The following is a 25,136-nucleotide window of genomic DNA, read 5'->3' on the forward strand; positions in this document are numbered from 1 at the left end:
GACCACGAAATGTTTAGTCTCATTATATAACACCGTTCATAATAGAGACTTTCATTTTACCAAGATGACCATAGGTAACATGACCTTAATCTTGAGTGAGTTGTGAACTCCTGCATATGAGGGCGGTCCTTTAATTTGTTTGGGTGAGCATGGCCAGATCGCCGACTCAACAAGCCTACCATTTTGGAGATTCGTCTGATTGGGGAGCTGGGAACACAATTACACAAGATGGAATTCACTCCTTCCCTGAAGTAAGGGTAAGTAGATAAATTGCTCCCTTAAGATCTGATTCTGAATCTTGAACAATGCGACGCCACACTCTTTTCTGACCCGAGAGGGTTTTAGTCATAGTGGGACTATAATGTATTGTTCATCAGAGGGATTAATAATATTTAAGAAGTTAGATGTAACTACATGGGCAAAATGGTAATTTAGTCCAGCTGTATTTACGAGCAATTTGTGAAGAGTCATCGTATTGTTGATTGATTATATCCAATAGACACAGAAATATATCTATAGCACGAAGAGTGTAGCTGTCAATCATTAATGGAGTGCCCGACAGTTAATGGATGGTGGATAATGTAGTTAAAGAGTTTAATTAATTTTTCATATACTGTTGGAGCTTCAAGCTACAGGTCCATAAGGTCCCCTTAGTAGCTCAAAAGGATTTAGTTGAGAATCAGTTTTTAGATTAATTTGAATTGTTCAAATTAACAAGAAGGATTTGATTCTATATGATATAATTAAATTATTTTAATTATATATGATATAATTATTATAATGTATTTGATACATTATGATTTAATTGGAGGAAATAAATATTTGAATGAGATTCAAATATATTTTCTATGAATGAGATTCATAGTTGTGAAATTTAATATAAATATGGTTTATATTAAATGTCATAAAATAGAGAAAAGAAACTATAATTTATATTGTATATGATACAATATTAAAACTATAGGTTATATGTTATATTTGATATAACATATAGTTTAATATAAATATAATATGATAAGTTAGTTATCATATTTATTTATATTATTTTATTATTTTGAATAATAACTTCCTCTTTTCCCTCCAGCCACCTTAGTGGATGGTTATTCAATTTTGTGGCAAAAGGAATAAAAGAAAATAGTTTTCTCTTCTTCCTCTAGACGATTGACACTTCTACTGAATGATTGAGAATTTTTGCAGAAACATTCTATGCGTTCTCTTAATCTTCTTCCTCCAAACTCAAACAATCCCTCCTAACCAAAATAGTCAGAGCCCACCACTCCTGGGTTCTTATCCCGAGAATACCAAAGGCTCGTTGTAGTTGTGTCTCTATTTGATTCGAGAAGTTCTTGAAGAAGATCTTCAAGAAGTTGCTGAGTTCGAAGTTTGCGATTGTTCGAGAGGGAGTTACGTGAGAAAAGGTCTTCAAAGGTAATGTATCTTGAATCCCTTTTTCTTGAAAAAGAATGTTGTAATTTATATTAAATGCATATCTTGTATGTTTACTGTAAATTTAACTTTCAATAAAAATGGAATTTGGATAATCCGCTTTCGTTCAAGGATCTCCTTCAAAACGAGTTCCTTCAAGTGGCTAGTACGCCGACTCAATATGCCTACCATTTTGGAGATTCGTCTAATTGGGGAGTTGGAAACACAGCTACACAAGACAAAATTCACTCATTTCCTAATGTGAGGATAAGTAGATAAATTGTTCTCTTAAGGGTTGATTTTGGGGCTTGAACAATGTGGCGCCACACCATCTCTTAGCTCGAGAGAGGTTTGATCATAGTTGGACTATGACTTGTTGTTCATTAAAGGAATCAGTGGTACTTAAGAAGTTAGATTTAACTATAGGGGCAAAATGGTAATTTTGGCCCACTGTACTTACGAGCAATTTGTGAAAGGTCATCAAGCTGCTAACCTATTATATTCAATGGACACAAAAATATATCTGTAGTGCGAAGAGTGCAACTATTGGTCTTTAGTAGAGTGGCCGGTAGTTAACGGACGTTGGATAATTAATTAAAATAATTTAATTAAAGAAATTTAATTAATTATCCATGAATCATTAGAGATTCAATCTACATGTGCATAAGGTCCCATTGATAGTTCAATTGGGATAATTAAGAATCAAATTAATTTTGAGTTAATTTGAATTGTTCAAATTAATTTAAATTTAATTATATATGTTATAGTTAGTATAATGTATTTGATATACTATATAATATAAGGTTTATTTTTAGAGTAAATAAATATCTGAATATGATTCAAATATTAATTGTATGGATTAGATTCATATAATTAATTTTAACATAAATTTGATTTATATTAAATACCGTAAATGATTGAGAGAATTCAAACTATAGGTAATATTGTATTTGATACAATATAAAAACTATAGGTTATGTGTCATATTCGATATAACATATAGTTTAATATATACTATATGATAAGTTAGTTATCTCTCACGCACACATACACACATATATATTAATTCTTTTCATTAATTCATTTTTTGAATTTAATTAAAGAGGGAGTTATAACTTCTTCCTCTTGTTTCTCTCTTATAAAAAACGTGTGAGTGGGTTGGTTTTAGGGAGATATCTTCTTCTTCCTCAAAAATCACAAAAACTCTCTCCCTCTCTTCCCAAATATTAAAACAGAGCCCACAAAACTCCTGTGGATCCTCAACCAAAGGAGAATACCAATGTTCCGTTGTAGTGGTGTCCAAAGTTTATTTTTTCGGTTCTTGGGTATTGTTTTTGTTCATGTTCTAAGGTGGGTTCATGACCAATCGAGAAGGAAATCGTGAAGATTTGTTTGGCTTCAAAGGTAGGTGTGCCTAATCCTAAAATTTCCTCTGTTATTTATGATGCATGATGTAAAATCTTGTTATATTACATAATGTAGTTCTCTGAAACTTTAATTCTTTGTGAAATTGAAAATTGAGACTGATAACGCTTCCGCATCGGACCTTTCAGTCTTTCCATTGGAACTCGGATGAGGAAGAAGAATAGAGAATATAGATAAAAGAAATTTTGAGAGGAGATTAATTTGGAGGCTAGGGTTTCATTTCACTAAATGAATTCCTTTGCTCTAATTTGGGCAAAATAACAAATTTATATGGAGACCTTTTCCATAATTTTCCAAAATTACCTTTAAGGCTAATTTAATTAAATAATCATTATTTAATTAATTAGTCCATTAATTAAATAACCATATTAAATTCATTTTAATATATATTTAATTAATTAATAAACATCATATGTTTATTTGCCTCCACCTCTCAAAATCAATTAATTAATTCTTTATGAATCAAATTCATAAGAATTTAATACTTGAATCTTATTCAAATATTTCTCTCTTAACTATAAATTAGGTCTAAAATTTAACCATATCATGTTAATCTCATTAATATATTATTCCATCAATTGATTTGAACAATTCAAATCATTCATCTTTTCCTTTAGTGAGCTAACAAGGGGACCATATGAACTTATAGATTAGAAGCTCCAACGATATGAGATTAATTAATTACACTCTTTAATTAAATTAATCAATATTCATTAACTACCCGAACTCCACTAAAGACCAATAGCGGAACTCTTCGCACTGTAAATATATTTCTATGTCCACGATATAGACCAATAATTATAAGTTAGTCCTTTACGAGTGTTCGTAACGCCAACTGGGCAAAATTACCATTTTACTCTTGGGTTACCTCTGACTTCTTAAGTACCAGTGCTCCTCTAATGAACAACATGTTTATGGTCTAACCAACAAACAGAAACCCTTTTGGGTCAATGAGAGGGTAGGGCCCTTTGTTCAAGTCCCAGAAACGCGATTTAAGGGAACACTCATCTACTTACCCTGAAGTCGGGAAAGAGTGAATTCCATCTTGTATTATTATGTTCCCAGCTCTCCACTCGGTTTTGTCCACAAAATGGTAGGCATGTTGAATTAGGGAACTGACTACTCTCATCCATACAAATCAAAGGATAATTCCTCATGAATAGAAGTTCATAATACATTCAAGATTAAAACTAAGTTGCCTTGGTCTTCTAATTGAAATAGGAACCTAACTAGTTAACGATGTTACATCTATTGGTTACTATTTCACGATCTGGTCTTATGCAAACTTATTGTATAGGATGCCCCCACTCGCGTGTCACCTATACGAACACATTGGATCATTGTGTTTGCATCAAATTCAAAGTGGGTCGTATCCACAATGTCACCAGGATAAGGTATTCAACCTTATCTCTATATTATAGACCATTTAGGTTGTATCTTGAACATTGATCCCTAGATGTCTCCACATCAATTCAAGACTCATAAGGCAACCTTGGATGTTAGTTTATTAGATTTAGGGTTATTGAGACAAAATAGAATACAACACAATCAATAACATTTATTGAATTAACATTGGTAACTCTTTATTGATGACGGTCAATTAATAATATTTACTATCTACGAGTTTTAGGGCATAAAGCCCAACAATTCTGATACTAAATTCTTCTTCATTCTAGGCACATAAAATACGTTCTCTAGTTCTACTTGATTGGAATTGGAGTGAGGCATTATCATAGTTTTGCCAACATGGGCTATTGGCAACTTCAAGTTGTTTGCAGAACTCGACTTCCTTTGTACTCAGATGTGTTTTGCAGCTTCCTCTTATCTATTGTGATGTGGTTAGAGCAACCTGAATCGATAATCCAATCATTTTCATCATTTACTTCTTTTGCATGGAGAGCCAACACTTCGTTCTCCACCACATTGGATGTAGAATGGGGGATGGGATCTACTATCGCAAAGCATGCCTTTGCATCCCACTCTTCTTCACCGATGCTCTCAACCTAAGAGGTGATTGCATTGCTTTCTGCTACCTTTTTCTTTCAACGCCAATCTTTGGCATAGTGGCCTATCTTTCTATAATTATAACATTCACCATTTTTTCTATGCTCGTGATTTTAATTAGTTTTACTAGCTCCCCCTACTTGAAAGCATTTTGGAGTTTCTTCATCCCTTTTTTATCCTATTTTCTTTTGATATTTATATTGACCTTTTTTTTAGCCATTAAAGAGTGTTTTTTCGTTATTGCTCTTTATTATGACCTCCGACATTTGCTTAACCAATGCTTCTTGACTGACAAGCATATTTTCTAGGTCAATTAGAGAAGGTTGGACTGCCCAACCTTGAATAGCAATAATAAAGCTTATGTATTCAGGTTTAAGTCCATGAATAATAATTATTGGCATCCTCGATTTTGAAATAGCAAAAGTAGGATCTAATTAAGAGATTTCACGATATACAGTTCTCACCTTAGTGAAGTATTGGTTGATAGTCATCTCCCTTTGAGCAACTGATAGGAACTCGTTCTCTAGAAACTGCAATTTCACATCATTTTTCATCGAGAAAAGTAAGGTAAACGTGTCACATGCTACATTTGGCATCTTCGATGTATTGATATGCTCTAACATTTCTTCATCAACTGTAATTTTGATTGCAAACATGGCCTTACTTGCCTTGATATTCCATTTCTTCAAAGCAGCAACATCCTTAGGTGGACCGACTTCAGTGCCGTCAACAACATCCCATAAGTTTTGGCCTTGGAGATACGACGTCATACATGTGGACCATGTTTTGTAGTTCTGAGTGTTGAGCTTCTTGATTCCTCCAAACAACTTGAAGGTCTCCCATCATCTTGTAGTGATGAATGCACTCCACAAGTAGCTGTGTCCCAGACAACAAGCTTCACAGTCCCATACTGTACTCAATCTTCAGAAACTCCACAACAACAAGGTATGCTTGCTTGACTCTGATACCACTTGTTGAAGAAATTGGCACAAAAGGAAGAGAAACAGTCTCTTTTGAAAAAATAAACTTTTGTTTAGAAATACATAAGGATAAACACTTAGAAATTACTCTTTCACTCTCAAGACATTCACCCACTTTTCTACCATAGCTCTCTAGCTTTTCTTGGTTCACATATGGGGTCAAACCTCCTATTTATAGGCATGAGATCCTTTGAGCCCAATTAAAAAAAAAAAAAAAAAAAAAAATCTAGGCTATTCTTGGATCCTACAAACATTATAGATATTTATCTAAAGGAATTCTAGAATTCCTTGAATCTAAGAAAAATCTAGAATATTTTTAGATGTTTTCTTTTGAGATATTTATTTTACATATAACATGCGTCTAGAAAATAATGTAATTTTATATTTGATGTCATATATTAAATACTTTACTAAATAGTATTGCTATATATATTTTAACAACATGTCGACACCACTAAAGCATCAACATTTAGTTTAAGCATCAACATCGAAGTATTGCTGCTCCACATGCTCCTGAACATATTCAGAACTTGACTTCGCTTGTAGCTCCACCTTTCCCACTGCTTGACCCTGATTTGAAGAGTTTCGATCCATCCATAACGTCCAACACCCCACGCAAATATGAGAGCACTCCAATTTGGACATATTTCTTTGCCACTAAGACATAATGAATTCATAAACAATTTTTTTTTTTTAAGAATTCGACGCTCGTAGTTAGGGTTAGGATGGGAAATCCCCGATCGTCAAACCGAGGACCTCTTTAGGGTCCTCAAATCGGGGATGGGGAGGGTATCCCGTCCCGTCCCCAACCCCGACACGATTAGATTATATATATATATATATATATATTACATTTAGCATAGTTTTTAATTTAACCCAATTTAAGCCTAACTAAAATGTCCAAGCTCAAACCAAAGAAAATTTTTAGAAATTTTTTTTTTAAAAAAAAGTTCCCAACAAAGGGAAAACGGAGAATGGGTCCCTGTGAGGACCCATTTCCGAGATAGGGAATCCTCGCCCCCGTCCCTACCTTCAAAGAACCCTCGTTGGCAACTCTACTCGGAATACACCAATATTATGGGATTTGGTTGATTTTATTATTTTATTTTATTTTTCTTTTTCCCTTCCTCCTCCTTTCTCTCCTTCTATGAAGATTTTTTTATGAAAAGAAAATTTCAAATTTTATTAATGAATCATACCTTGAACTAAAATCATTGTTAACTTTTTGTTAGATTTCAGTTCCAAAAAACTTGAAAATGTTAATCAATTAAAATCACTTCGTCAATAGTGCACTAAAAAATGTCAATACAAAGATAACTCGACTAATATAAAATATATATACAAACAATTAAGATGTCAAAGATTCAAATTTTTTCTCCGTATATTGTTAAATTCAAAAAAAAAAATGTGTATAAAATTTAAAACAACTACTCTTTAAAAACCGTAGTTAGGCAATCTAATTGGAAGTCAACTAATTATGTCACATTAAACTCCAATTTTTATAATTATGTTATATGGACTAAAATCATTATTAACTTTAGTGTATCAATTCCAAAAATGTTTAAAATATTTTGTAATTAAAATTATCTCTATATTTAAAAAGGCTAACATAAGCACAATTCAACTATAACATAAAACATATATAATCACCTAAAAAGTTAGAAGTTTGAATCCCCCATCTCACATGTTGTTGAATTAAAAAACAAGTATTTAAAAGTTAAACCGTTATTCTTTAAAAGTCATAATTTGCTAATCTAACCCAAAGTCAACTAATTAAGTCACATGTCGTCAAACATACGAGGTCAAATGTTCGAATATTTTGGTTTCTATATTCTTAGTTAAACTAAGAAATAATGGTTGTAGCTCAACAATATACTTAGTTTGAGAGCTATATTCCTTTGGTTAACTACGACTTATCTCAATTTCAATATTTATTCATTACGTACTAATAGATCAAAAGATATTTTGAGAAAGTTGTGGCCAAATTTTCATAAGCTTAGTAAAAGTTTCATCTATTTAAATTGTGAATAATTGCAAACGAATATTTCAAAATTCTAATTTTGGTGTCTAGTTTTTTTTTTTTTTTTTTCATTTCTGGAATTATTATGGTATGAGGTTGAAATAAAAGATGATGAAATTTTCAAGAACTGCTAAAAATAGAAAAGGAAATGAAAAAATAAAAGAAAAAAAGAAAGGAAGAAAAGAAAAAAGTAGAATGAAGAAGCAAGAATAAAGATATGGCTTTGGGGTATAAAAATAGTTGATTTTTTTTCAATAATATATGCATCTAAATTTCTAAATTTTTAATAATATTTATTCATAGTCTCCATAAATAAAGTGGCGTAATATGATAATCAATTAAATATATGACATCATAAATTCCATTCTGGATAACTATTTAGTTTTTAAAATTAAATTTATAAATTTATTCTACCCTTTTCTATATTTTGTTATCTCCTTTTTATTAATATTTTAAAAAACAAAATCAGTCAAAATTATATAAAAATAATAATTTTTTTAAGTATATATTTTTTTTAAGAATTTAGTAGAATACAATCAAGATTTTTTTTAACAACTATGAAAGTAAAAAATTGAGAAGAATTTTTTTCAAAAAGAAAAAAAGTAATTAAAACTAAATGTAATTTGTAAATCAGATTGTAGAATAATGGACATGGTACATACTGCATACATCCTTCTCTTCCTCCAACTTATTAAAATATGTTCAAGTACAATTAATTGATTTAGATCATTTCAAAATAATAATAATAATAATAATAATAGATTTAAATAACAAATGCCAAATGAGAACCAGATTCTTCTAACTTTTTTGTTAAATGTGGTTTACCATTTTTGATAAAGTGAAATAGGAAGATATTTGTTTTTTTAATTTGAAATAATAATAGTCATTTAAAAAGAAAATTTCACACTAATCACTTATCAAAAAGCACTTGGGAATCACTTTCCAAGTGCTTGGTTGAAAATCACTTAAATTGAATATCTCAGTGTAACATCATCATTTTAAAAATTAAAATAGAAGTGATTATAGATATAACAAAATATCTCAAATAGGTTCTAAACACATTTAAATTATTAATTTCTTTAAAAATACTAACACAAAAGATGTTTTTTTTTATAAGTATGAAAGTTATTCCAAACACCCTTCATTTTGGATCCCTTATAAGATCAAGACATGACTTTGAGAATTTAAAGTAATAGAATCCTATAAAGAAATATTAAGTCTAAAAGTAATTTCCAACTATGTCCCTTTTTTAAGATAAGGCAACTCACTCACTTTTTAATGGAGTAAAGATGAAGATAAATTATATATCTAATTATTCAAAAAAAAAAAAAAACATTATTTAATGACATTATTGAAATTATGGCAAAATATATTTTGGTAGTTGATGTTTGAGATTAGTATTTAGGGTTTTAGAGAACACTTAAATAGAGGAAATTATTTTAACCAATTTTATACTCATGAAAATAAATTAGAAATAAAATCAAAAGACATTGTGAGATGAGAACTACTAGTTGCATTGGCTTTGGATGCTAATCAATGGAGACTATAAAAGCCTGGCATAATATTTGAAACCAGGGGTGTTCATGATTCAGATTGGATTGGATTAAAAAACTTTTTAGACTCAACCTAATTGTTCAGATTGTAAATTTTGTTATTAAAAAATGAATCAAACCCAACCTGACCATGAAATATTTGGGTTGGATTGGTTCGGGTTAATCGGATCATTTATTTAAAATTTTGTTCTAAAAAGACAAAACGTAAATATGTAAAAATCTAATTTAATTATTTTCATATATTAAATTGAGATTAACAATTCAATTTTAATTTTAGTAAAACTTTTCTTTCTAAAGTACAAAGAAACTACTTTTAGGAGTTGTTGACGAATAAATTATTCAAAAAATATTGAAATTAAATAAAATTAAAATCAATATGGATATAAATACTTGTATTATAAGTATTAAAAAATATATCTTAAAGTTAATAATAAATTCGGATTGATTTGGATTATATTAAGTGAACCCATGAACCAACCTATAAACCAACCCAAACACATAAAATTTTATTGAACCCAACCCAACCCAAATGAGATGATAACTCAATCCAAAGTATACCGATTGGATTGAGTTGATCGATTTTTTTATGTTATTGAGTTTTTTTTAACAACCCTTTTTGAAACAGTTTTTCAATTTCAACCTTTGAGTCCTCGACTGAAAAAAGTATTTTTCATGAGTTATGATAAAAATTGGACCTGAAAGGGTTTGCAATTTATAAAATTGCTAAATTGACCTTCGTTCTTTGAGACAGATGGGTGCACAAAAAAATAAAAATAAAATTGAAAATTTAGAATCTTCAATGTCAATTCCGATTGACATACACGTTAGTATGATATTGTCAACTTTAGGTATAAGCATAATTTTATTTTTTCATTTCACTAAAAAGGTGTCACATACCAAAAAAATAAAATTATCTTCTATTATATTTCATGAATCTCTTTTTTCCCTTAACTATTGTGGGACTTTTGTTTGATTTCCTAACAATTCTCTCATAAAACAAAGTATCATACTTGAATTCGAGGTTGCCTTTAATTTTATATACGAACAAGAATCAAGATACGATATCTACCCTCACAATACAATTACTAAAGCTATTCTAATTATCTATATAACTTGAGCCCACATTACTCACACAAAATAATTCCACACAGACTCATTCCATGTATAAACATTGACCATTAGATACCTATTAGAGTCTTGTTTCGAACAAATTCATCCACGTGAGAACTTGATTCTCTTTCATCCTGGGTCAATATTATTCAAATAAAGCTGGAGTACATATCACATTTGCTCTTATCAAAGCAAGTAGGAAACACCAAGATAGAGTACGACCTCTTATCAAGGCGAGTGGAAAACACTCAAATAGGAACATAACTTGAAGTAAACTAATTTTCTTCCTTTGAAATTTGAGAATTTCCTCTAATACATGGCCAGGTTTAGACTATGATATCTATATTGATAAGGACAACAAAATCTCTACCTCATTTTTATATAGCATGATATTTTGTTTACTTTGAACGTAAACTCACATGATTTAGTTTCTATTTCATCATCTAGATTTTGAATGAATGACGATTAGTTCCAAAATTTTAAGTAGGATATTAAACTGGAACCAAACGGACTTCCTAAGAAGTCGAACCGCTCAAACCGATGTATCAAAGAAAACTTCCTCACCAACAACCTGACCAAATATCTTTTTTGAAAGGTTAGATGACATTATTTTTTATATTTAACGGTCGGCTCAGATTTTTTAATCCATTTTTATGTTAAACCCGAAACCGACCAATAATTTTTGGTTTTTCGAATTTTCAACCCCAACCGACAAAACGGTTTCGATTGGTTTAAGCGGTTCTATCGATTTTTCGGTTTTTTTTTTCACTCCTGACTGAGACAGTTAAACACCCACTTATCCACTTAATTTTTCTTCAAAAACTGAACTGGGTTTTGATCAAAACAGGAAAACACCAACTCGTATTGGGGTTTGCATTTGATGAAAACGGTAGAGAACTCCACTCACCCACTTGAATTTGCGAACAACTAGGTGTTGAAACGTTAAGTAATAAAATGTCGACAACGTTTTATTTCTGACAATTATCCAAATCTAACGGATCAACTAATAACTTGACAAGAGAATTGACCTATGCGATCTGAAAATCAACAAGCAAGCACCTGTTTTAATTAGTCTTATTCCTTCTGGATCCTCAAAACATCAAGATATGACCTCCCATTCAGTTCCCTTTTGAAGAATCCACCGAGGAAATCTGCAACTCCAATTCTTTTGAACAAAGCAGGTCTTTCTGAAGTGACCAAGCTTGGGGCAGGCCCTATCTCCCCATCCAACCTTGGACTGAAAAACATGGCCACTGAAAGCCTCTCCTTCGTTGAGTTCACTGTGGCCCGATGCTCGATGCTGCGATATATTCCATTTGTGAAGATCTGAAAGTTCGTATTCAATGTCAAAGCCCAGTCAGTTTTATGGGGTTGATTCAACATATGTAGAGAGGAAAATGGAAGTTTTTACCTCCAAAACATCTCCAATATTGACAACAAACGCATTTGAGAGAGGCTTAACAGGAATCCACTTCCCATCTTTCCTTATCTGAAGGCCTTCCACTTCATTGACTTGAAGAAGAATGGTAATGGCTGAAGCATCAGAATGGTTATTGAGTCCCATGACAAGTTCTGGTTGAGGACATGGAGGATAGTAATTCATTCTTGTTGACTGCATTCCTTCCTCATACAGCTCTCTCATTTCGCTACTGTCCATTTTCAGAGCTTTTGCCATTAAGTCAAACAGTTCCGTGCCTAGATTTTTCATCTCCAGTGTATAAGCATCCAAATCATCTCTAAAAGAAGAAGGGAGGAAAAATGAAGAATCCTTTAACCAATTTTTTTAATATCAAATGGTTAAAACAAACCCATCATACACATCAAGTCAAGCTTGTCTTACATGTTTTATGATAGAATTTGATTTTAAATACATATTCCTGGAAAATGGAGGAAATAGTACCTGAATGGAAGAGGGAGGTTGGGGAACAAGTGAGGTTTCCTCAAATAAGTTGGGAGGAGAAACATTCCAAAGAGATCTCCCCAATTAAGCTTCTGGTCCTCAGAGACAACAAAGGTCTGTCCGAATCCTTCAACATCTCCTGGTCTTTGCCACAACTTCCTCTTCTCTACCATAGGAAGATTAAAGAGAGCTTGAATGCCTGATTTCACATTCTCTACCAATATATCACTCACTCCATGATTTATCACCTGATCATAAAGAAAACGAATCAACAGAATGATATTAATGAAAAGTTTAAAGATAGATGGAACTGGAAGTACCTGAAAGAAACCCCAATCCTTGCAAGCATGATGGAGCTTATCAAGTTCAGAATCCTCAAAATTGTTGGAGAACAACAACTTGTGCATGTCAATAACAGGAACTTCAGCTGAAGTGTCAGTGAACTCGAAAGGAGGATCTTGATCGGGGCGAACATATCGAAAGGGAACCGTCGACAGTGAGCTTTTGGCTAACTCTTGAACGCAAGGCACCGGAAGAGAGTCTGCCAGCTGCAGTTTTGTTACTAATGTCTCCATCTCCCTACAAAGTTCCTCTAAACACACATATACTACCAGTAAATGTTACATCTAATATGCATAAATAACAAAGCTGAATTGCCCATGCAACTGTTAAGACAAACAAGACAAAGGTCAAGACAGAGTGTTCAGTTGGGCAACCTGGGCGTACCTTTGATCTTTCCGCCAATCTTGAATCCGTCAGCAAAGGATTATTGGAGATGGATAAGCTCTAATTCTAAATCAAATAACCAATTTTCCCCAAGTTGGATTTTTCTTAATTCATCCAAGGAGACATTTTGTTTCTTTGTGGAAACAATGACGTACAGGAACACAATAGCTCTGTTTCAACCTCACAAAAAATTGAAACCTATCTTGATAACTTCCCACCACGATATTTTTTATTTATAAAGCCAATGATGTTTTGTTTCTTGTGGGATCATCGAGGCACATAATAGTTTTATTCCAACATTCCAAACATTGAAACTAATTGAAAATATATTAAGAAAATTGTCACGAATATCACCTCCTTAGTTTTACTTTTCAAAACTAACATTTTTCTTTTTAATTTGTTAAACTAATTTGTCTCCATCCATCTCGGTCGGAATTGACCACCGATATTTAGTTAAAAAATGATTTTTTTCCTTCTTTATTTAATCCAAGATTCTACTAATTTTTTTCAAATATTATTTAATCTTTCTAAATCTTATATCTTTTCAAAATTTCTTTAATTTTTATCAAATCTTAAGTAATTCTCCAAACCTTTCACACAATTTCTATTTCCAATTATCTAAAATTTTCAACTGCATTTTAGATGATTGTATTGTGATTTTTAAATTTTTGAAAAGAGCAAATTTTATGAAAATTGGGTAACATTTGAAAAATATAAAAAAATCTCGATATTAATCTGCCCAAAATTTCAACAAGAAGCCCAAATAACACTGAAATTCTTTATATTTTCTAAATCTTTTTTTGGGCAAAATTTGATATTTAGGCAAAAGATTTTGAAATTAGGTCAGATTTAATATCAAATTTGAAAATATTATATAATATTTGAAAAAATTAGCTGTGAGAGATTTCAAAAGTTAATTTTTTTAACTAAATGGTCTCTCTTGACCGGAACCAAAAATAATTATTTTAACAGAATTTTAAAAAAATGTGAAGTTTTGAAGGATGGAAACGTGAGAAGGTTATTTATCACAATTTCCCAATATATTAAAGGGATCAAATTTACCCTAACCTATCTTTACCATTGGTTAATTCTAATTTTACTTTCCAAGCACTTGCTGGATCAGGGGGCAGCCCAAAAAGCCTAGAACAATCAATCTCTTAGGTCCAAGATTCAAATCATAACAGTGGAAAGAATACAGAATTATGATGAGAAATTTGTTTTTATCCTACAAATGCTACTACGATTGTGAAGGTCAGGAAATTAATGGTTAAGAATGTAAGGTCAACCTGTACCAATTTTATCCCTCATTTCACTGTTTCTGATATGGATATATGATTTCTTCCACTTGCACCTGTGCGAGACAAGCATACGCCTGATATTCTTTCTCTTTCCTTTCGGTAACCAAATTTCAACAAACATGGTCGCCCTCATTCTCTATTCTCATATGCTCAAGGTATGATTTTCCTTCTAGTTTACGAGCAAAGAAGTCTTTGAAATACTTCTCCAACATAACTCTTCGAAAAACTGCTGGGTTATGCGGTCCAACGAGGCTTTTGGCTGGACCCAACTCCGAGTTTAGATTTGAACTATAGAATGTTGCAACTGAAAGCCTTTCCTTGGAACAGTTCAATGAAACTCTATGCTCGATGCTCTTGTATACTCCATTGCTTACTATCTGCAGCAAAGGTAGAGAGACAGGCCAAGGATAGTAAGTTGCTAACAAAGTTATTCACAAGAATCAGAAGAAGTTCAATGCACAGAAATCATGAATCACCTCCATGATGTCTCCAATGTTGACTACAAATGCATTTGGAAGTGGTTTAACAGCAACCCATCTCCCACCTTTTCGAATTTGCAATCCTTCGGCTTCATTGAGCTGATAGAGAATTGTCAAAGCATCAGCATCTGAGTGAGCGGAGAATCCAATGGCCTTATCAGGCTCAGGGCATGGAGGATAGTAATTCATCCTCACTGACTGAACACCATCTCTAAATAGCTCTCTCATTTCCTCAACATCCATCTTCAGAGCTCCAGCCAAATGGTCCAAGATGACAATTGCCAACTTCTTGATTTCAATTGAGTAAGCTTCCAATGTCTCTCTGCAACATGTAAGTCAATTAGAAATCGGAAACATACCATTCAATTGGAGCTTCAAGACGTGGCTAAAGACCTGAGTTTTGGTGGAAGCTTATGAAAAAGATGAGGATTCCTTAGACTAAGAGGGAGAGTAGTTATTTTGAACATGTCTGACCAATCAAGCTTCTGCTCATCCGATACCACAAAAAGCTGCCCAAATCCTTCTTGACTCTCTGAGTTTTGCCAAAGCAACTTCTTTTCATCGTAGGGAAGATTGAAGAAACTTTCAATTTCCCTTCTGAATTCGTCCAGCAATGAGGTTGGAACTCCATGGTTTATAATCTGCCAACAACAATTAATTCAGTCTTTTGAGCCAACCACAAACCACCAAGTGCCAGATTTCACAAAATCAAGAAGAAACTGCTTAGTAATCAATTCCTATACTTCTTTCATACAGAGTTTCTTCTTCATAACAATAGAACCCTTCCTCCTTCCTAGCTCCCTCTATTCATAACAAATCACCATAACTTCTCTAATCAATGCCTAATGGTACCCCTATCATACTTTAATCTTTCTGGTTTTCCTGCTAATCTTTTTTTTTATTCTTCATCTTTTTGTTTTTCCTAAGACCCTAATTCAAGATGTCTATGGTAATGGGTAATTTTAGGTTGGATTGGAAAGATTCGGAATGTTTTGCAGTAGATTTCTTTAACTCAAATAACCATGGTTGGATTATAAAGGTTTTTGAATCATTTATTTCAAAATTAAAGAATTACAACAATAGTTCTTTTCAAATTTTCGGAGAATACAAGGATATAAAGAAGTAGAATTACAAGATTAGGGCAGAATTAGCAAAGGGTTACATTACATTTAGATACCTGGAAGAATCCCCATTCCTTACACGCAGAATGCAACTTGTCAATTTCGGGAGAAGCAGAATCTCCGATGGCCAGTCGGCGAAGATCAACGACCGGTACCGGCGGCCCAGATTCTCCGCCGGGAACGATGGGGGGGTCCTGATCGGCACGTTGATAGCGAAGAGGGATTTTAGGGATGGACTGCTTTGCCAGCTCCAGAACACTGGGTACTATGATGGATTTTCCGAAGTTGACCATTTTAGTATTCGATTCCATGGACTTCCCAGACCGTCGACTTACTAATAAGTTGATCGGTATGAATGATATAAATCTATCGCAACCATCACTCATTTTACTATTTTTTAGAATATTTTAAGTAGTTTTATCATTAACAATTATCCTATTTATATCTCCAATGTATTATTTATAAAAACATAAAATAAATATCTACTTAGACTAATATGAATAGAAATTGTGAAATCTGGATCTCAATTTCCCTACTTAAGCAGGTAAATAAGGAAATTAACTAAGTATAAGTTAAATACTATGTTGAAGAGAAGAAAAATTTCTAAGTATTGAATAGATTTTCCTTGAGTAGCTCTGAGTAGCATTAGCTAGTAAAAAGTTGGCTAAGGGTAAAGTCGAAAGGAACCATGCGTGTGGTGTTAGGAAACATTAATGCATGAAGTTAAGTTGGTAGAAGTTAAAAGGAGCTAAGCATTGAAGCCAAAGACAACCATGCGTTGAGCTTGTGAGGTTGGACGCATTGGCAAGAGGTATTGCCAAGAGTTGCTCATGCGTTGAAGCGATGTGAATAAGAGCGAGAGAAGCTTGAGCGCAAGGCGTTGGACAGACGATCATATAGCTATGTGTACGGGCGTTGAGTGATGCGTTAGATTATCGTGGAGCTGCAGGTGGCGCTAAATCATGTGAAGTGATGCACTAGACGATAGAGCTACACAATAGGCGATGAGCACTATATGATCAGTGTAAGCGCTAGACGATAAACGTGAAAGCTAAACGATAGCGCTAGACGATAGCACTAAACAATGAGCGAGTGCTAGACGATAAGCTTAGTGCTAGGTGATGCATTAGGTGTGGGCATTGGGCGATAGACACAAGCGTTACATGATAAACGGATACGTTAGACGATGGGTGTGATGCGTTAGACGATAGGCGTCAGTGTTACACGATGGAGCTAAATGATAGGCACATGAGCTATGCGATAGGCTATGTGCTATGCGTTGAACGTCAACAAGATTGTTATCAGCGAGAGATACGCGAGAGATCACTAAATGATTGAGCTATGCGATGGGATGCAGGCACTAGAAGATTGGCAACAGTGAGAGGGCTGGATGTTAAGCGACAGTGAGAGATTCATTAGACGATGAGGTTGTGCGATGAAGTGCAAAAGCTGCACGATGGACTAAACGATGAGGCATGTATTTAAGCAGTGTTGAGGCTTGCGTTACTGATAACTTGTAGAAATACAAGTTATTTATGCTGTTTTATTTAGATTATGTGGCAAAAAGAAGGAAAAGTTGCGTCGATAGTATAAGAATTAGCTGAGAAATACGAAAATTATAAAGTGTCGTGAACACACCCACTAACCCTATTGCAATGGCGAAATGGAATGTCCAAGTCTTTGTTTTGCAGGAAATAGGTCACCGCATGCGTTAATTGCTCGAGGACAAAATGTACAATGCATCAACACAACATGCACCAATCGATCAAGAATGAAGAAAGATCAATGCAATTGCAGCGCATGCGGCGATCGATCATGGATTCTAGCGATCAACGCATTTCCACCGCATGCAGTAATCAAAACAACTACACCGCATGCAGCGATCAATCAAAGATGTGAAAAGTAACGCATTCGCGGGCGATTCTGACAAGTGTACAACTTTTCTGTTGTACGATTTTGACAAATTGATCGTGGAGTAGAGAGAACTTTTCCATTACGCCATGGCAGGAATTATCAGAATCACAGTGGGACCATTAATACAGAGAGCCAAGGTCTTGTCTATAAATAGCTTCTTTGAATTTATTGCAAAGGAGGATGGTCTGAAGAGACTTTACAGAGAAAATCCGGGAGAACGACGAGACAAGACTGAAAGGTGAATCTCTGAGCAAGAAATTCTTCCTATTCCCAAAACAGAAGCTCTGTGCAAGAGGTCACTTCGATCTGGAAAGCAAGCTTGAGAGGGAAGCTTTGCACTCCATCTCATCACACGCTGGCAAGCACAACGTCTCCGATCAGGATCTGTGTCAAGACATTGACACTCTTTCTGTATTTGTTTCTATTCTTTCATTCATTTACTGTGTTCATCTTCTTTAATCTTTCATTCACAAATCATGTATCAAATGTTGATCTTTAGATTTAAATATTATTACCGTCATCATTATCATCTCTCTGTTCCTTTCCACACATTTATCATCGATTTTCTCCATCATGTGTTCTTAATCCCCTGGGTAAAGGGGCAGGATTAAGTGAGTGAATTAATCCTTGTTAAGGTAATCGGCTAAGTTTAGCTAAAGCATGCTCGATGACATCTTCACCTGTGAGAGCAGAAGTGAAGATGTTATTCCGCCTATCGAGAAAAGGTTGGAAGAATGCGTTAACTAAAGCGAGAAGTATTTCTAGAGATGGAAACAACCTTGCGTTCATTACGTTCATCTTTGTTTCACCATAGACATATGGGAATGCGACTAATCACTGAAAGGTGTACGCCAAGGGAAAGCGGAACCGAGTTGCGTCCTTAACAAGATTGACGAACTTGCGATGTCTTTTCCCTTAACTCATTCTTTTTCTGATTCATTCAAAGACTTGCCACCGCATTCATTAGATTCTTTTGTACAACTTCACAGCCAGTCCTCACCCTGTATCATTAGTAGTTTAGACATTTATTTTATCAACACAATTTTACTTTCATCGCAATTTACATTTTCTGTACAAACCAATTCTTTATTCTTTATGATAAGTAGTCGCATTTACCACATTAGTATCGCATCTAAACAACAACAATCCCCGTGTTCGACCTCAGGTCATTCTAAGAAACTTGTGTTGGAATTATACTTGGTTCCAATGCAAGAAAACTTGTGACACGCACTACATCATCGCATACTACGAAGCATATGATCATCAATGCATACACCTAGAACGTAGTATTGCAATAATATCTTTATCGCAAAGCACTTGAGCGTATAGAGCCATCAACATTCATTCATTCATTTTTATATTCAACAAGTTTTTGGCGATAAGACATAAAACTACAATATAGATATAGATTATAAATTTAATATTACAGTTATGCAAGGTTGATGAGCTCACCTGGACAAATGGCTATACCGAGAGAAGGTTGGACTAGAGTTAGTAAGAGCTGGACGAATAGAGTTTCAAACAGGTGTGTGGCATGAGAGTAGGTGAATGGCAAGGAAGAAGGTGGTGGCAAAACATGGTGCAAACACTCCAAAGTAGGAGGTGTCTGGCATTGAGGCTTAGTAAAGATGAGAATGATTGGTTTCTTTGGCCTATAAATACCACCACAAGATGTCTCTCCAATTCATAACCTGAATCCTCTTCAAAGAATGTAAGGAAGAATGCTAGAAGATATATTTGGAGGAGACTATGTGTTGATCATGAAGGCCATGCGTTGGTAGCAAGACTATGCATTGATCAAGAAGTTCCAAGAGGAGGAGATGCTGTCGGACAGTAAAGTCTGGAAGTAGCATCAACTTGGGACAAGGAGTTCTCTCAGAATACTCGTGCGTTTTAAGTAATTCCAAAGCCAATTGAAAGCTGAGAGAGTCTAGTTTTCAAGATAGCGTTGCCGGAGAAGAAGCTCCAAGGAATCAGGCTGGAGAGTAAAGAAAAGGCAGAATGGTTGAGCTATCAGGTAAGCTTGAGCTAGTCTTGATGTTTTGAGAATTCCAGCCAAACCATGAGGAGTTATGAGCTAAGATTTTAAGGTAAGCTTGAGCCAGTCTTGATGTTTTGAGAATTTCAGCCAAACCACGAGGAGTTATGAGCTAAGATTTTAAGATAAGCTTCCTGAGACATTTTAGAGCATGTTTGTAGAAGGAAATATCTCGAAATAAGGCTTGGAACTATGAGTAATCTAAGCTTTAAGTTAAATATGGAATTTATGGTTCAAAAGGGAGTCCAAGGAAACCAATGAACTTCTAAGAAAGAAAGGTTCCTACTTGACTAAGGTGAGTGGAATTTTCTTTAAGTCTGAAAACATATCTTTAGATTTTATGTATATGCTTATGTTATGAATGAGTAAATAGCATAAGAATGAGATTATGTGATCGGGATGGTCGGGGGGGGAGGGAGGGTCATTAGACCTAGTTCCTGAGCCCAGAAGTAGAACCTCACAGGATGGTCAGGGGACCGAGAGGTCTAGTTTCTGAGCCTGTGGGAGGAACCTCGTGTGGGATGGTCAGAGGGTCGGCAGGCCTAGCTTTTGAGCACATAAGTAGGGAGCTATGTGCACATAGAAGACATAGGAAACATAAAGAACGCAAGAGAGTAAGCATTTATGACTTGTATCAATTTAACTATCTACCGTGTGTGTAGGTAAAGTTTGAAAATAGACTCATTCTGATTGGTATCAGTTAACTATCTACCGTGTATGTAGGTAGAGTTTGAGATCAGACTCATTCAAGGCTGGGGTTTGAGTATTAACCTTGTATTTGTGATATGCTTGTATTATTTAAGAGTTGAAATAGACTCTAGAAGTTGTTTACCACTCACTGAGTTTTGTGAAGCTCATTCTTTTCTTTCATGTTTTTCTTCCTAGGTAGCGAAAGGTAAGGAGTTACAAGGTGCTGCTAAGGTCAAGGTCTGTCACAAGCCATAGTCACACTTCCGGGGTTTTAAAGTTATTGGTGTAAACTTTGTAGTTAAGTCTTGGAGTTGTATAAACATTACACTGTTATAATAAAATGAGCTTAATCAATCAATTGTTGTTTATTTCCTTGACTTAAAGTTTCCTGAGAGTTAAGAGATTCAGATGGGTTATAGATATCACAAAAGGGTGGTATTTGTGGTCTTTCACGCCTCCCCTCGGGCTCAGGAGGCGGGCTCGAGGCAGTGTGTGACAGAAATACTATAAACAATATTCATAGCTCAATTTATTATATTTGGCAAGAGAGAAATCATCAATTGCATGGCAGGCGCCTGAGAATGGCGTTTACTTTGTTACAGCTGATTGTATCTATGGTCCGTGTGTGTGTTGTCTCTTGGCGGATTGATCTTCATGGCCTTCTCTAACTTGTTTGTTTTTCGTTGTCTTTTGCTTCCTCCTAGATACTTTGGTTCTTGGGTTGTCCTTGGTTTGGTTTGGTTTGGTTTTTTTTTTTTTTTTTTTTTTTTTTTTTTTGTAATTATGTTTACTTTTTGCTTATGGTTGTTTTGTTCATATCACTTTTTATGGGTTGTTCTGGTATTGGGTTGTTATGCTTTATCAGTTTGTGCGTTGTTTATGTAGATGTTTTGTTTTTTGTGGTGCCTTGATCCCGTGTTGTGGGATCCCTCTTATTATTATATAATAATATTGCCTATTCATATATATGTGTGTGTATTCATAACTCAATTGACATCAAGTATATAATACCAATTTTAAATTCAATTTTTTGATTCCTTACCCTACAAATTTTCAAAAAGAAAAGAAAAAAAAAATCATACCTTAGTTTGGGAAGAAAGGTAACAGAATTATTAATCTAAATAATTACCTAAGTAGTTGTTAATTTCAATATTATCTGTAGAATTGAAATTTTGATATCAACATTGGCATGTTATTTTAATGCTTGTGAGCAATTTATGTTTGTTCTATATTTTTTTATTTTGTATCAAATAGATAAATATATTTAATTTTTTAATCTATTATATATAAAAATATATATTGTTCAATTTTAGATTAAATAGATATGTGAATTTGAAAAAATATATGTTGAATGAGTTGACAAAAAAACTGAAAGTTTAAATATTTTAAAGTTTAAGGATGACTATTGGTTGAGTTTTAAATTTATTATTGCATTATAATGCAACCTCCTCTTTTAACCTATAGTTTTAATATGAATCAGATTCATATTAAATATTAATCTACAATATAAAATCCATTTAAAATGTTTGAATCACATTAAATATTGCTCTCTAACATATTATATAGTTTTAATTATAAATCATAATCATAGTTAATTATATGTTATAATGCATCGTTATACATCATAAATTATATTAGTCGTATTAATGTAATTAATCACTCAAATTCCTATAAATAGTTTGAACAATTTAAAGTATTCCAAAAAAATTAATCATTGTTTCTATCCTTAGTGAACTAATAAGGGGGCTTCAATGACTCGAGATTAACCAACTATAACTCTAGTCGCTCCATAAAAGATCAACAGTTACACTCCTGTAGATATATTTTTGTCCATTGAGTATAACCAATTAACAGTAAGTTGACCTTCTCAAATTGCTCGTAACTACAGATCAGTCAAAATTACTGTTTTACCCTTGTAGTTACATCTAACTTCTTAAATGCCAACAAATAACTTATAGTCTAACTATAAACTAACCTCTCTCGAGCCAATGAGAGGGTGAGGCCTCATTGTTCAAAACTTAGAATCAGCTACTAAGGAAGCAATTTATCTATTTTTGCTTTTAACGAGAAGAAGTGAATTCCATCTTGTGTAATTGTGTTCTCAGCTCCCAATTCGCCAAAATGGTAGGCATATTGAGTCGGCGAAAAAGCCACTCTCACCCATACAAATCAAAGGTTTGCACTGCAACCTTCACTTCTGAAGCTTCACGAACAACTCAAAACCAGAACAAATACAAACTCGATTGCAAGAATTAATGCCAAAAACGTAGGGGCCCTTACAAATTAACTTTTGTAACTTAAACATAAAGCCAAAATAGAGATAACTATCTCGTAAACATCCATCAACAACCATCAATATACATTTAACGATTAAACGCAATGCAGAAAATAAAAACCACAAAAAACTCTAAATGATTTCAATATAGAAATGGAATTTGGAATCAGAATTTCAACTTGGCTCTGATACCAATTGAAGAAACTCGATTTACAAGAGCTCCATGAGTGGAAGCGAATCGTCCAAATTGCATTTAGATTGAAAACATAAATTTACAGTAAACATCAACAGATTATGCATTTTAACAAAAATTACAACATGCTTTTTGAACAAGAAAAACAGTTAAGAGATTATACCATTGAAGAACACTTCTTTCCGTAAATCCCTCGAACTTTCATAAACTCCTTAAATAGTCACGAACTCCTCGAAGAACAACAAGACTCGAACCAAAAGGTGAAGACATTACTACTCAGTATCCTCGGTATTTTTAGGGTGAGAACCCAAGAGTGGTGGGCTCTGACTATTTTGATTAGGAGGGAGTTTGAGAGTTTGGAAGAGGAAGACGATTGAAGAAGAACACACTATCATATAGGAATTGCTTCAATAATTTAGACAATGAACCTATCGTATATGCTCTGTGTGAATCGTGTAGATCACTTACAAGTCGTGTAACTTGGATATGGAATAATAAAATCATATTTTATTTATTCCATTTGCCATAAAAAACTGTTTAACCATCCACTAAGTTGGTTAGAGAGAAAAATGGTTTATTATTCAAAATAATAAATAAAATTAATAAATATGATAACCAACTTATCATATTATACTTATTACGTATAGTTTTAATATTGCATCATAAGCAATATAAACTATAGTTCTTTTTCTCTATTTTATAACATTTAATATAAATCACATTTATGTTAAATTTAATAACTATAAATCTCATTCATAGATTTATTTCCTCCAATTAAACTACGATGTATCAAATACATTAGGTCAATTATATCATATACAATCGAATCAATTTAATTATATCATATATAACTAAATTCCTTCTTATTAATTTGAACAATTCAAATTAACCAAAAAACTGATTCTTAACTAAATCCCTTTGAGCTACCAAGAGGACCTTATGGACCGGTAGCTTGAAGTTCCAACCGTACGTGAATAATTAATTAAACTCTTTAATTACATTATCTACCATCCTTAACTATCGGGTACTCCACTAAAGACCGACAACTGCACTTTCACACTACAGATATGGAATCAGCCCTTAAGGGAGCAATTTATCTACTTATCCTACTATGACTAAACCTTTCTCGGAATCAGCACTAATTCCTCTAATAAACAATAGATCATAATCCTACTATGACTAAACCTTTCTCGGACCAAGAGAGGGTGTGGCGCCACATTGTTCCAGACCTGGAATCAGCCCTTAAGGGAGTAATTTATCTACTTATCCTGCATCGGGGAAAGAGTGAATTCCATCTTGTGTAATTCCCAACTTCCCAATTAGACGAATCCCAAAATGATAGGCTTATTGAATCAGCGATCTAGTCACTCTCACCCATACAAATCAAAGGATCGCCCTCATAGACAGGAGTTCACAACTCACTAAGGATTAATCATAGTGAAATGAAAGTCTCTATTATGAACGATGTTATATAATGAGACTAAACATTTTGTGATCCGATCTTATACAAATTCTTTTATATAAAACATCCCCACTCGCATGTCTAATACTTGAATAATCAGGATCGGATCATTTGTAGCACTTTACACTATTTATAACATCTACAAAGTAGATCATACTTGTAGTGTCACCAGGATAATGTACCCAATCTTATCCATATACTACAGACCATTTATATTTTCCAAATCTTATTTATTTATTTATTTTTTTTTTTTGTAAAATTTGATATTTGGAATGAGTAATTTCTACCAGAGATTTCAAAAGTTAATTTTTTAACTAAATGGTCTATCTCAACCAAAACCAAAAAAAAAATATTTTAACAATTTTTTTTTTAAATGTGAAGTTTTGAAGGATGAAAACTTGAGAAAGTTATTTATGACAATTTCCCAATATATTAAAGGATCAAATTTACCCTAACCTATCTTTACTATTGGTTAATTCTAATTTTACTTTCCAAGCACTTGCTGGATCGGGGGCAGCCCATA

General features: G+C 33.5%; 2 protein-coding genes across 4 annotated transcripts; both read right to left on the reverse strand.

The window, feature by feature from the left end:
• Positions 1-11,464: 11,464 nt before the first annotated feature.
• Positions 11,465-13,508, reverse strand: LOC120074177 (oxoglutarate-dependent flavonoid 7-O-demethylase 1-like). 3 transcript variants are annotated; one of them, XM_039027207.2, is made up of 5 exons: positions 13,144-13,508; positions 12,738-13,009; positions 12,418-12,665; positions 11,929-12,253; positions 11,465-11,843 (listed from the first exon to the last, which is right to left on the reverse strand). In XM_039027207.2, exons 2-5 carry the CDS (start codon positions 12,990-12,992, stop codon positions 11,592-11,594), a joined length of 1,080 nt encoding a protein of 359 aa, XP_038883135.1. In that variant the 5' UTR covers positions 12,993-13,009; positions 13,144-13,508; the 3' UTR covers positions 11,465-11,591. The 3 variants fall into 3 exon arrangements, with proteins under 3 accessions (XP_038883135.1, XP_090167935.1, XP_090167934.1); XM_090311809.1 differs by having other exon boundaries at positions 13,134-13,351; XM_090311808.1 differs by lacking the exon at positions 13,144-13,508 and having other exon boundaries at positions 12,738-13,133.
• A 772-nt stretch (positions 13,509-14,280) lies between these two features.
• Positions 14,281-16,449, reverse strand: LOC120074176 (protein SRG1-like). The gene is made up of 4 exons (XM_039027204.2): positions 16,098-16,449; positions 15,314-15,561; positions 14,918-15,242; positions 14,281-14,818 (listed from the first exon to the last, which is right to left on the reverse strand). Exons 1-4 carry the CDS (start codon positions 16,425-16,427, stop codon positions 14,552-14,554), a joined length of 1,170 nt encoding a protein of 389 aa, XP_038883132.2. The 5' UTR covers positions 16,428-16,449; the 3' UTR covers positions 14,281-14,551.
• Positions 16,450-25,136: the final 8,687 nt, after the last annotated feature.

The sequence above is a fragment of the Benincasa hispida genome, chromosome 3 (genome assembly GCF_027475165.1).
Source record: "Benincasa hispida cultivar pf3 chromosome 3, pf3_genome.v1.1, whole genome shotgun sequence".
Classification (NCBI taxonomy): Eukaryota; Viridiplantae; Streptophyta; class Magnoliopsida; order Cucurbitales; family Cucurbitaceae; genus Benincasa; species Benincasa hispida.

Excerpts from the sequence above, each read along its gene's own strand:
- LOC120074177 (XM_039027207.2), bottom strand. The coding sequence starts at position 12,992 with ATGGAGACATTAGTAACAAAACTGCAGCTGGCAGACTCTCTTCCGGTG. Across the intron at positions 12,666-12,737 it reads AGGATTGGGGTTTCTTTCAG|GTGATAAATCATGGAGTGAG; the intron begins GTACTTCCAGTT and ends CTTTATGATCAG. Across the intron at positions 11,844-11,928 it reads ATATTGGAGATGTTTTGGAG|ATCTTCACAAATGGAATATA; the intron begins GTAAAAACTTCC and ends ACGAACTTTCAG.
- LOC120074176 (XM_039027204.2), bottom strand. The coding sequence starts at position 16,427 with ATGAGTGATGGTTGCGATAGATTTATATCATTCATACCGATCAACTTA. Across the intron at positions 15,562-16,097 it reads AGGAATGGGGATTCTTCCAG|ATTATAAACCATGGAGTTCC; the intron begins GTATCTAAATGT and ends TGTTGTTGGCAG. Across the intron at positions 15,243-15,313 it reads AAGCTTCCACCAAAACTCAG|AGAGACATTGGAAGCTTACT; the intron begins GTCTTTAGCCAC and ends TACATGTTGCAG.